The sequence below is a fragment of the Mauremys reevesii genome, linkage group 2 (assembly GCF_016161935.1).
Source record: "Mauremys reevesii isolate NIE-2019 linkage group 2, ASM1616193v1, whole genome shotgun sequence".
In the NCBI taxonomy this organism is placed as follows: domain Eukaryota; kingdom Metazoa; phylum Chordata; order Testudines; family Geoemydidae; genus Mauremys; species Mauremys reevesii.
In genome coordinates, this window is record NC_052624.1 from 245,421,343 (window position 1) to 245,434,945 (window position 13,603).

Genomic DNA, 13,603 nt, shown 5'->3' on the forward strand with positions numbered 1-13,603 from the left:
ATTTACCTTCCTACAAAAAAGTGACGTGGCCTAAATGGGAGACAGTCTGACTGAATGAAACTAAAACAGAAGTTAAAACAAAATGGAACTTTTGCATATTCTCTCTTGAGATAGCACCACATTGGTATATACAAATACAGTGGTGGTCTTGGGTTCCTAATAATTTATTTTATAAATCATATTTATATGATTTATAAAAATGTAAATACACTCATCCCTAACACTGCACCCTCTGATGTAATTTAGTGTCACAGCTGTCAAACACAATGGACTGATCATCCCACCATAAAATACACTTCAGCAGATGAAATAACCCCCACAGCAAACAACCAAAGCTCTCCAACCTTCAGCAGCTGGACAATGTGATGTGGTGAGACATGGCTGAAGGCCAAAAGCAAAGTTTTTATTGGCAGTACTCTAGGAAAACATATTTTAATGCAATGCTACCAGAGTAATGTTCCTTTCCTTTCAGATCTGTACTTTACACAAAAGTGACCAAAAAATTGCTATGTAAACATTCACCCTCCCACACCCCTTATCTCCCTTTCAGAGGAACTTTTTTTCTATACCTTTCAAAAGAACATAGCCTTTCAAATTTGGGACATAAATGCATACTTTGTAAGTTTTTATTCCCTGCTTAAAAAAACAAACAAACAACCCTTCATCAGTGTGCCACCAAATAATTCATCAATATAAGCCTGGTTTTTAAACTAACGGTATTTTGTTCCCAAAGTGAGACCTATGGGCAAATGCAGTTAATTGAAACCTAAGATATAGCGTACAGGCGTCGACATCTTCAATGCATAGATGCACTACATAGATATTATAAGTTCCAAAATGCAATTGCCCCATCACGATATTAACAGGCACGAATTAGGCACAGCCCACTGGCTCCTGGCAAGTTACCATTTCAGGTCTCTATTATGGAAAGTTTTGTGTTAAACTCCACCAACAGCATTGGTTTTATATCCTTGTTTCATGGACAGGCAATAAATCCCTTGGGAGAACATATAATTACAATCTAATGTGTACAGAGCCAGAAGTTATTTGCAATATTATAATACAGTAGCACATCAACCAATTTGTACAGTCTTTAAAAAAAATCTTTGTTTTGTTCTTCTTGGAACACTAAAGGAGGCCAATGGTGCTTACACAAACAATATAGACTATCCCAGTGTATAAATGCAATAAAGGGAAAATTAAAATAACTATTTCACTAACCTAGGTTGCTGAACATATTGGTGAGTCACAGTAATTCTTACTGTCCTAAATTTACAAGACTAATGTAATAATATAAGCTGGTGTGGTCCAAGTCAGAATATCTCCAGGCATAGCTAGCTTTGGGGAGCAGTTAAATTTATGGTCCAGGGATTCCTCCCACTTTGTGGGAGAGCCCTAAATTTAGTGTAGGGCTTCATTTAATAACACAGTCTGTGCACATTGATTGTTAACTTGTTGTTGTAAAGAGAATTGTAGGAAAATGAAAACTTTCTCTAAGAATACAAAGCTGTCAGTATTTACTAATAGTTTCCACATTACAGGACTATAAGTCTTTCTGGGATCACGGCTTTGTGGTACCATCACAAGTTAACTCCTGGCAAGAGCTGACATTTTTATTAATGGCTGCCACTGTACCTTGTATATAGATTTTATAACTGAATCTTAATATCTAATAAAAGTGGGCAGCAGGGGGAACCTGTATGTATGTGTTTGTGTCAAGAGTTTCTGAAAATACATTTATGGGAGGTCTGACTTACAAAAGTCATTTGTTCCCCTAATAAAATAAACAATGATTATGCTAATGTTTTCAGTTCAGATGGATCAGCTGCATTTTTCTTAAGTTCTTTCCTTTTCTTGTTTTTCATTCTGAGAAATACACCTCCTACAACCAAACCTGAAAGAGAAGGAAAACCATGGCCTAATAAAAGGAATTTTAAAACATTCTTAAAGTATTTCAGCAAGGGATTAAGCTTCATTAATATACAAACTATTCACAATACTTTCCCATCCCTAATTGGAACAAAATGGATTTTAGGGCTATAGGAATTACCAAACTGGACCAGACCTGTAGTTCTTCTTGTTCAGTTGCTTTTCTCTGACAGTGGTCAAGACCAGATACTTCAGAGGAAGGTATAAGAAATCTCACACTGGACAATTCTGGGATGACCTGAGGGGAGGTTTTTTCCTTAATCCCCTTCAGTTAGAGGTTATTTCATGGCCTGAGGCATGAGGGGTTTTATCCCTTATAATATTTCTTATCCTATCTAGTGTAATTGTAGATGTTCTCATTATCAATATAAATGTTCTGTCTCTCTCTAAAATTGTACTAAGCCCTTGGCCTCAATGATATTTTGTGGCAATTATTGCACTGTTTAATTTTTTTTCCCTTTTTATCAGTTTTAAATTTACTGACTTTCATTTTCAGTGAATATCCCCTCGTTCTTCTCTTCTGAGAAAGCATAAGAGTGACTGTTATCCTCTGTATACCATTTATTACTCTGTACGTCTTTACTATGTCGCCTCTTATTAGTCTCCACTCTGAATTGAAGAGTCCTAATCTTTTCAGTCTCTCCACACATGAAAGTCTTTCCAGATCTCTAATCTTTTTCATTGCCCAGCTCTGAACCCCCTGCTAAATCTGTCTAACCAGCTATGGTTCTTGTTCCTGATTCAAAGGGGAAAAGGTCCTTTATATGTGTGAAAGTGAAACTGTATGTTTGGCACAGTAGTTTATTTTAAAACTCATGAGTGGTATACAGTTTTTTTTAAAACTTACTTTCACTGGCCTCTTTAAAACAGGCCAGCATAGAGCTGGACAAAATGTCTTCACTGAGTTTGCTGGCAAACCAACAGCAAATAGAAATTTCAAGTAAGGCAGTGACGTGGGATCAAGTCCTTAGTACAAGGAGTCATGTTTTGCTATTCTTGTTAATCTAATTTTTCTATGGTACACTTTGTCTCTAGTTCATATTAAATGAGAGATTGGATGAAGGTATTATAGGGAAATAGTGATTTCAGAGGGTTGAACATAGATCTAATGTAAAGGGTTTCTCTGGCAGTCACAAACTCTGATTCTGGCTTTTTTTCCATTCTCTTAGGTTTCTTTGAATCACACTCTATCCCTCTTCATCTTCTAAGGACCAAATTATAGTCATAGGTAGTGTCTCTTGTTCCAGAGGCTTGTGAATTACACAGCAAGCGTCATCACAAAATCTTGGTTTCCTTTTCCTAGTTGCAGGGCAAAAAACTTGTTTTCTGGTGCCCATTCTTTTTTCTTGTGTAACTGAAGTAATTGAAAGGTTGGACATTAGGAAAAAGTTCCTAACTGTCAGGGTGGTTAAACACTGGAATAAATTGCCTAGGGAGGTTGTGGAATCTCCATCTCTGGAGATATTTAAGAGTAGGTTAGATAAATGTCTATCAGGGTTGGTCTAGACAGTATTTGGTCCTGCCATGAGGGCAGGGGACTGGACTCGATGACCTCTCGAGGTCCCTTCCAGTCCTAGAATCTATGAATCTATGAAAAAAAGCTTACATAACTTCTCTTTATATCATCTTCTAAGTTTGTCTGATCCCTTCGGATATGATGTCTACATTTTATTTAATTTTAGCTTTTTGATATTTTCACCCTCTCTAAATCTGAGTCACAGTCAGCCAGTCTGCTGGCTGTACCTACGCCATCCAAAAATCACAGACTGTGCACTGAATTCTTTTGTTTATTTACTTACTGGGTGGGATTGGGGGGGGGGGAAGAGGAGGAGACTGAATCTCATCAGTCAGTTATCCCGACTCCTTTTGTGCTTAAGTTTATTAAAAGAATACTCAAAAGCATTCTGTCTTGTTTTGGGGGAAAGGTATCAATCTGTTTGCCCGCATTCCATCAGCTCATGCCTATCTGAATAAGATCCTGTGCAATACAATCTAACTTTACAATCATGCTTGTTGGCACCATAAATATTGTTGTTGCACAAGCTCACGGGAGTTAAAACAATGAATAATGTTAAACTGAGAAGTTAAAGTAATCATGTCTCTAAGAAATATCACCTACCGATGAATATCAATACTCCAAGAAGAATACCAACTGCCATGCCTGTGCTTGGCATCCCAGAATGGTTTTCTACTTCTATAAAACAACTCCCCTCATCGGAACACCTGCAAACGTTTACTGCAGTCAAAGAGAAAAGTCATAAGATTAGTGGAATCGTTTATCAGCCCTATAGAACTGTGCATGAATATGCCATTCTCTGTAAATCAATACCATAAATGCTGTGTGTGTAACGTACCTTGAAGATTAAGGTCTCTTTCCAAAGGTGGTTTTCCATTGTCATTAATTATTAACGGAATGCTATACTGTTTCTCCTCTAGATGAATGTGCTTTGGGGAAAGGTAAGCATGGGTACCTGTCAACATGAAACAGGACATACATATCAGGACAATGGGGAACTGTAAAACGTGCTCACTTTCACTAAACACCACCTCCAACTGCAGATGCCCTACTGCCCAGGTCTTTTTTTTTTAAATCTAGTGGTTCCCCATTCCATTCAAGCTGCTGTAAAAGGGCTCCAGGGCAGATGGGGAATTACTCCAGGTACAGAGAGCCTTTGTGTCTGGCACTTAGCTGCCTTCATCAGCTCTATGCCACCTCTGCAGGGACCCCAGGCACAGGGGATATTCTAGGACAGGCCGGGGGTGGGGCAGAGGTAGATGTATGAGAAGGAATCAGATGCTCAGGAAGTTCTTACATGTGGTCTGTTCTGCCCCCTGCAAAACCACATAGGGACCTTTATGATCATCTCCTGCAATACACGGGCCATACAATCTCACCCAGTGCCTTGTGTATCTTAAGTTCCACAATATACCACCTCTTATATTCAGAAGGAATTCCACATTCATGCAACCATTTCAGAATATCTAAACCAACTGGGTAGGCTATTCTCGCATTACACCCCAAGATAACCTAACATGGCAGGCTTTCCTAAAAGGTGCTCTCAAGGTCACCTAGCAGGACAGGCCAGCCCTTTGATGCAGGCAAACTAAGGCCGTGTAATGGGGAAGCCTTCACAAAACATTCTAGCTACAATACATACCATCAATCTAGAGTCAGATTTTTCACATTGCCACATCCAAAATCAAGATATGACCCTTAAAAATGCAATGTCCTGGGAAAAGTCTCTAATGCACAGTTTACTCTAGTTGCTCTGTTTCTTTATCAAAAATGGTTTTATACTGTTTATATTGAAGTAGACTCACAGAGCACTTTGAGTCACGTTTTTCTTCTCTCTTCTTGTCAGAAAAATCCCAGTTTGCTAGCACACTAAATAGAGTGTCATCTCTTACAGACAATGGGTTTTATCAATGTAAAATAAAGCCAAAAACAACAATCTAAAGTGTTGCAATAATCACATACTCAAATATGTATTACTTTCTCAACACACCTAAATATTTCAATGTATGGTATAAAACACAGAAAGGTCAGAATGAAACAGGAATCCAACCATTTCTTAAATATACACAATAAATACATGTACATGCTACATTTTCCATATGATTGAAAAACTTACCATCTATTCTAGAAATTTCCCAGTCACTCTTTATATTTTCACCGCCACCGAGAGAAAAAGTGAATTCTGGAGGATACAATTGTTCATCGTCATCGGTGGCCTGGATCTCTGCTCTTACTCCTCCACGGAGCGGATGGCAGAAGAATAGATTATTACCCTTTGCTAACCGGGGAGGATTATCATTCACATCTTTTATGTGTATTATGAAGATTGCTGTGGAGCTCTGAGATGTTTTATCTATAGAATTTAAAATAGTGCAAAATTATACTTCAAGTCATAGACTTCAAATTCATGGTCACTTGGGGCTGGGTTGTTGCTTTTGCAGCCTCAGTGGCCTTGAAGAGAGTGGGTACGGTGGTGCAACATGAGAGAGGCAGGTGTCAGAGCTACTCTGTCTGTAGAATACACAGGCAGTCTCTGGAGCCAGAAGTGGTAGCTAGCGTCACTTTTTAAAAAGGGGGAGGGGGGATTAACACACACCCCTACACTTTTTTTAAAGGGACACTAGCTGCCACTTCTGACTGACTAGTGCTGACTTCTGAGTGCTAACTGGTGAAAGAGGAGATATATTAAGCCACCATATCCAGCAAGCCCTCTTTGGAGCAGGGAACTCCAGCCTTTTATGTTAAGTGTACACAAGCCCCAGCTTTTTGGCTATTCCATGCGTGAGCAGGCAAAAGGCAGGTTGCCTAAGTAGTCTCCCTTTCTTTGCACATCCCTGCAACAGAAGCCACAATCTAGTTCTTCATCTAAGACCGTCTCTTTCCCCAGTAATGTCAACTGTTCTTTTGATATGTCAAAAACAATGGACAGTATTAAATGTTAAGTAATTGCTGTTATGTTCTACTTAGTTAGGGAAACCTGGGTTTATGCCTTATAAACCCAAATACATCCCAGTCTTGTTAGCCATTCATGCAGTGTAGATGGCAAAATGAAATCCCCTGCCGGGATAAACAAAAGAAATACTATTTTTCAGTTCACCCCATACAAGTACTGTAGTGCAATCTCTTTATCATGAAAGTAAAACGTACAAATGTAGAATTATTATATTTTCCACATAACTGCACTCAAAAACAAAACAATGTAAAACTTTAGAGCCTACAAGTCCACTCAGTCTTACTTCTTGTTCAGCCAATTGTTAAGACAGATAAGTTTGTTTACATTTATGGGCGAGAAACTGCCTGCTTCTTATTTACAAAGTCATCTGAAAGTCAAAACAGGCATTCCCATGCCACTGTTGTAGTTGGCGTTGCAAGGTATTTGTGTGACAGATATGCTAAACGTTCATATGCCCTTTCATTTTGTATCTTGCATTATCTTGTTTTTATCTTTTTTATGGTGCAAATATTTGTAATCAAAATAGTAATATAAAGTGAGCACTTAACACTTTGTATTCTGTGTTGTAATTGAAATCAATATATTTGAAAATGCAGAAAAACCAAAATATTTGTAATAAATTTAAATTGGTATTCTATTGCAGTTTAACAGTGTGATTAAAACTGCGATTAATTGCAACTTTTTTATCTCATGATTGAGATTTTAAAATCATTTGATAGCCCTAATCCATATTATCAATAATTTGAAGTTTCATTTTACAGAAAGTAATTCCTAAACAAACATATCCTCCCAAGCATAAACAGCAAGATGCGTCAAAAATAATTTGACAATGCAACTTCTATAGCTGTATCAGACAAAATCACGGTCTTGCTGTTAGCTGTGCATGTAGCCTTGGAAAACATACATGGTGCTTTCATTGCTTACTTTCTTCTGTTGCAGTGACTTGTACTTTGTAGTCACGTTCTACTTCTCGATCCAAAGGAGCAGCAGTATATATCTTTCCAGAAACTGTATCAATCTCCAGCCAGTTTCTCTTGTTGTTTTTCAACGTGTATCTTCACAAAGCATAAATATATATGTGTATATATTCTGTACCAAGCCATAATAATTTTTATAATGCAAATGTCTCTTCATTGTTTAAACATTAAATTATCTGTACTGATTTAAAAACTATCAGTAAATAGCTTTATTAGTAGAATATCTAAAGGACAAGGATAGAATCCCTTGCGGAAAGTTGATCATCCTTCCACCAAAAAAAGAGAGAGAGAACTCAAGAGATGCCCTGGGGTCTTGCCCTTCAGTTAGGGTTAAAGGCAAATGAAAAAAATAGGAGACTAGATGCTCAGGGAGGTGCTACTACCACAATCTAAAAGCTGTGCCCTGTGTAAAATGCAGTTATAAAATCTGTATAATTGTGATTTTTTAATGTTCCCAAATAATTGTCTTTTAAATTTTGATTTTAAATGACTCTAGAGGCTTAATTTACAAAGAATCTTTAAAATGTGACCTGAGTATAAATTCAGTTTAAAAGTAGTGTAAACAGTGTTGTTTGACAATTCACTGAGTATGCAGACAGCTAGCTCAGAGATACATGTGAACTGCTCCTATTAATCTCAATAGGATTTTAATTCTGAAGACAAATGATGATTTAAATATCAACATTTAATTCTTTCACTACTGACTGAGTTAGCAAAAACATCTAGTTCATGTGCTTATCTATCACTTTTCGACATAGTGGCAGATACTGGAGTAAGATGAAGTAGGGTAGCTGGTTATTGACTGGGTTTCTAGGGAAGGGAATAAGGAAATCTCATAACATGCAGACAGGATCAATAAAGCTTAGAGTTATGTAAGTCGCTGTTGAATATCACGGCCTTGGTTTAAGGATCTACCCCTTACTGGGGACATTCACAACATCAGTTCCAGGGACAATGACCCCATGACAAACAGCCACAGTGGAAGCCACCTAAACCCATTCCATGACACTTGCACCATTTAGAAGACAAGCAAGTAAGAGGCCTTAACCATAACGGTCAGCAACAGGGAGTATACTGCCTTTTAGTATAGGATAAAGACAAAAAAAATGTTTGTATCTGTATATTCTACCAGGAGGAGGAGAGAGGATTTGTATGAGGCACAGTGATAGAAGAAAGTGTAGATAAACTAGACAAGGTGGGTGAGTTAATATCTTTTATTGGACCAACTTCTGCTGGTGAGAGAGACAAGCTTTTGAGCTTACACAAAGCTCTTCTTCAGGTCTGAGAGACCTTCTAAGATCTCTGTGTAAGCTTGAAAGCTTGTCTTTGCCACCCACAGAAGTTGGTCCAATAGAAGATATTGCCTCCCCCACCTTATCTCTCTAGTATCCTGGGACTGACATGGCTACAACACTACTTTCTGTGGTGAGACATGTATTACAGTCACAGGTTGTGATCATCATGCTTCAATGTTTATAAGTGATTGCTAGTGCATGGCAAAGAGCCACAAGTTGTTACCCTGAGTGTTTCTGCTTCACGCTAATTTATCAGGGGCAGAGAGATTGTCAGCCCATCTTTAAATGCTGTCCTCTAGCTGTCACCATTAGCATTCTCACTCAGACAAACCATGTTAATGGAATCAGTGTAAAATATAGATCATTCATATGTGTGGTGCTGGGGAGACCTGAGGTCAGATTCATCCTTCACGTAACTCCATTAGCTTGCTTGGTGTTTTCCTCAAAACTAGTTAACGTTTTTTATTTTTCCGCAAAACCCTCAGTATGAATTGTACAGGAGTAGTGGCAGAACATTTTTTGCATCCTAAAGAGAGGCTTAGACTCTGAGAATTGAACTAAAGAAGACTGATTTGAAAAAAAAATCTAATGTATTATTGAAGACCTGCTTTAGATGTGTTAAACTCTTTGTTTAGTTTGTAGGTGTGTTCTGCTGCATAAAAAGCACTAACACGTGCCTTACTGAAATGAAAAAAAAATCATTGTCCTCTTGCTTATTCTTATTCTCCATCTAGGAATATTTTATACACACCTCATTCATTATTAAACCTACTTGAAACCACAAATCCAGGCAAAATGCATTGTTTTCAAGGCAACAGTGCCTTTCTCTGGACATTTACTTTGGCCTATTTTTCATTATTAATCTCATAAACCATGAGCTCCCTTGGAATTAGTCTTGCTATAATACAGGTACATACAAAAGGCTCTACCCTAGAGTTTGCTGCAGAGAAGACCACGTACTGCAACAGGAACACACCCAACTGTTTTGTATTATCTTCCACAATCAAATGTCAACTATACATACATTGAAAAAATTGTTGCATTTCCTTGTATTCTATGTTTGGATTCGTCCTCCTCCTAGCACAACAATGCTCTCAACCACAGCATTTCAATCTAGATGCTCACTGGTTTAGGACTAGATTAACAACTGATGTGAGAATCCCAGTCAATGCTAAAACTACAAATAAATAGAAGGCAGGGGTTTTTGTTTGGTTGTGGGGATTTTTGTTTTACCTTATCTGGGCCCCCTCAGGATCATTGGCTGTCACTGTCATCACCAAAGTACCTACAGGAACATCTTCAAATATGTCTGCTATATAAGTGTTCTTGGAGAAAACTGGCACTTCATTCACATCCACCACAACAACTTTGAAATAGGCTGTGGAGCTTGAATTATACTGTACTCCTTTCACCAAAGGTTCTGGATTTGTGGCCTTGACTGTCAGGTTGTATGCTGAAGACATTTCAAAATCAAGAGCCTGGGGAAATGGGGAGAGATTGCAATAAACAATCATTTCCCTGTTCTCTTCAATAAGATAAATGGTTGAGGAATCTCTCGCGTATGCCTATAATCTCCATCTCATTTGAAGATTTCCATCCCTGGGGGAATTGGAAGCACAAGGGTGGGTATTCTCAATGCTGAAGATAAACTAAGAAGTTAAAAGTAAGGCTTTCAGGCAATCTATTGATTCTCCTCTAATGTGAAGCCAACAGACACAATGGTACCATCTCCCCTGCTTTGGAGACAGAGTATACCTTAGGTAATGAAGAGATAGGGTAGACTCATCATGTAGGAGGACAACAGCATGGCACTAGAAAGAATTATTTCAAAATGAATCGATCTTGGGGGTGTCCCTCAACAAGTAACATTTCCAGTTAATTTCCAATTCCATTTATAGCAATAATATTTATTGTTACATACAAGAAGACTCTGGCTCATGATTGGTTGAAAACAGTTATGCAATTAGTTAATATATTTCTAATGGTTACATCCTTGGAAAGCAATAATACCGAGGTCTAGAACAATATTAATCAAGAAAACTGAACATGTGAATGACTGCACCCAAAATGGCTGCAGGTGAAGTAATGAAAACTGTATTTTACCCATTAGATGATAAATAATTATTTGTTTGGTTTTGGATCTCTCTAACTTCAATTGCCTTTGAGAAGGTTAATTTCAAAGGAAAAGCACCTCTGGTTTTTAAAGTTATGGTCATAAGACAGAGTTTTCCTGGTAATTCTAATTATATATTCACTGACTTCTTGTTTCAGTGAGCATCATGATTTGTTATCTATCAAGGTAAATATTGACTTTGGCTTTGTTTCAGTCAGTGTTCATTTTAAAAGAAACAAATTCTACATTTGCCCTGCTCCTGAGACATGCTGAGCACCTGCAACTCCCATTGCAAAAGTCAGTATGGGTTGGAAATGCTCACCAGCTCTAAGATTCCATCCCAGAACAAATATCTTTTACTTCTTATGGTATTATAAACAAATATCTGTGAGACACTGTAATGTTTACTTGGCTTAGTTTTCCGGTGACCTTATCATGATATTGCACAACATGTAATAGAGTGTTTGCGTGAAGAACAAAGATCTACAATACAACATGCCATCATCATATCTTGTGCTATATTCTAAAGAAACAAAAAAGAGTTGCAATAAGGGACATTGTATGTTCAATGTGTCAACATAACTCCACTGACATCAAAGCAAGTTCCACATAAGGAACAAGCAACCCTTGTGGGAATATTTTAATTTATTGACTAGAATGAGTAATTTATTTCATTCTGGTGTTCTAGTAAAGATTAAAATATAATTTTGAGTCTGTATGGAGTTTGCCTCAGTTGAAGAGACCTGAGTAACAGGAACAACATTTGGTGTAAATGATAAAAGGCATTCACATTTTGAAGGGCAAAGAAAACGTCTCTTTGTGGGTAACTTGTCTGGAAATCAAAACTCTTTGCTGTGTAGAGCTCTACAAACTATTCCAAGCTTTGTTATACTCTATGTGGCATAGGGCTGGGATACACTTAACAGTTCAAACACACTTTCTGCTCTGCTACAGCCATTTTGTAAAGAGTTATAGATAGTCTTCTGGCTTCAGTTACCAACTTTTGTTATATGTTGGGCTTCCGCCTCATTTTTTTCATTTTTCTTAGGATGTAGATAGTTTAATTATTGCTACTGTATTGACCACTTCCTCCTAGTTCAATATTCAAAGCTTTAGCTCACTGCTTTACAATGGGGAACCAATGATACACACATTTTAAGCTGTGTTTTCTGGAGATCCATAATTCATCAGCAAGCAGTTAAAAAAAAGATTACTGGATGTTGTTTAAGAACAAAAAATAAGGCTTAAAGAAAAAATGTACTTGTACTGCTGTAATTTAGGAATTAAAGAGATCCACTTACCTTGTTAATCTTTACAAATCCCCTATTTGTTTGGGGGTCTGTCTCTATAATGAAGTTTTTATTTTGATCTCCCTCTTCAATTTGGTAAATGATTTGAGAGCTCCCAGTGAATGGTTCATCAGCATCTGTAGCTTGAATTTCTAGTATTACTTCTCCTTCTGGAGTATCTTCAAGAATAGTACAAATACCATACTAAAGAGAAAAGATAATTGAAACATGAGACATCAGGAGCCATTCAAGGAAATGGGCTTCAGTGCTACAACTTAGTGATGCACAATCATTAATTAGTTCAACCACACAAGGAAATAGAGAAATATTTTCTCTATTTACAGATGAGGCATAAAGAGATTGAAGCTCAGATCCTCAAAGGTATTTCAATACCTAACGCCCATTGAAATCAATGAGAGTTAGGTGCCTAAATGTCTTTGAAGATCTGGCCCAAGGTCACACAGAAAAATTGTGGCAGAACCAGGAATTCCACCTAGTGTCCTGACTCCCAGTCCACTTCCAAAAAGACCATCCATCCTACTAGCTTAGGTAAACATCTGAATGATAAACTCAAAAAGATGAGTTATGTCAGTCAACTGGCTAGAGTGCCCCATTCAATTGGCAAGGATGGGTAGTGGTTGCTATACCAGCCTTAAGTAGGTACTTTCTATTCAGTTAACCATCAGGGATTTCACCCTCAATCATTCTTTAATTAAAAGTGCCTATTTGAAATTTCTAGGCCCTTGTACAAACCTTACACAAAAGATACATTGGACATATGTCAACAATAAACCTCCCTAACTGCCAACATGCTCCTTAAAGATTTTTTTCCTTAACACTTGAATTAATTTTCAAAAATAAGTAATACTTCTCATGCAAGCAGTGGTTAGATTTATTTTTTTTTAATTTATAAATGTTAGTTATAATTATGATCTATTTAAAAGATACAATGTATTTGTATGGTTCATATTGCTATTATTTCAGAAAAGGAATTGCAGAATATATGTAAAATTAAGTCAAAGGTGTAATTGATGGTATAATCTGGCCTCTGACATGTTTCCTCCAACTATTTAATCTGCCTCAAATAGCTTTTTACAATTTTATTTCAATAGTTCTTTTATTAACAACCTTATATCCTTGTAGTCTAGAAACTGAAGGGATGCTGCCAGGTTAAGATATATATATATATATATATATATATATTTACATAACATTATTTCTGTATTACTAGAAACATTTTAGTTTTCTAAAACTGAGCAAACTTTCTAAATCTAATCCATTCTTCGCCATTCATGTTCTTTGTCTTTTGTGCTTTCCCTTTGCAGAAAGAACATAGACTGGTCAGTTTCACTTGTGATTACAGTTAATTTCACTTTCTGGTGCATATGCACTAGCATTATTTTTGCAATGGTATTGGGGGAAATATTAAATCAAATACATTTTTACATTAAGCCATTTTAATCCATTTCATTTCCACTCCCCTTCCCCCCTTTATAAAAGCTAAATTTCAGGCCTGAATCCCCAATATTGT

General features: G+C 37.1%; 1 protein-coding gene across 1 annotated transcript in view; it reads right to left on the minus strand.

Annotated features, from left to right (window-relative positions):
* Positions 1-1,273: 1,273 nt before the first annotated feature.
* CDH17 (cadherin 17) overlaps positions 1,274-13,603 on the minus strand; it is a 31,396-nt gene continuing 19,066 nt past the window's right edge. The window contains exons 10-16 of the mRNA XM_039523021.1: positions 12,085-12,276; positions 9,904-10,148; positions 7,323-7,453; positions 5,562-5,798; positions 4,284-4,400; positions 4,049-4,165; positions 1,274-1,894 (exon numbers count right to left, since the gene is read on the minus strand). Coding sequence (XP_039378955.1) covers positions 1,794-1,894; positions 4,049-4,165; positions 4,284-4,400; positions 5,562-5,798; positions 7,323-7,453; positions 9,904-10,148; positions 12,085-12,276 — 1,140 coding nt within the window. The 3' untranslated portion in view covers positions 1,274-1,793. The remainder of the gene's footprint in view (positions 1,895-4,048; positions 4,166-4,283; positions 4,401-5,561; positions 5,799-7,322; positions 7,454-9,903; positions 10,149-12,084; positions 12,277-13,603) is intronic.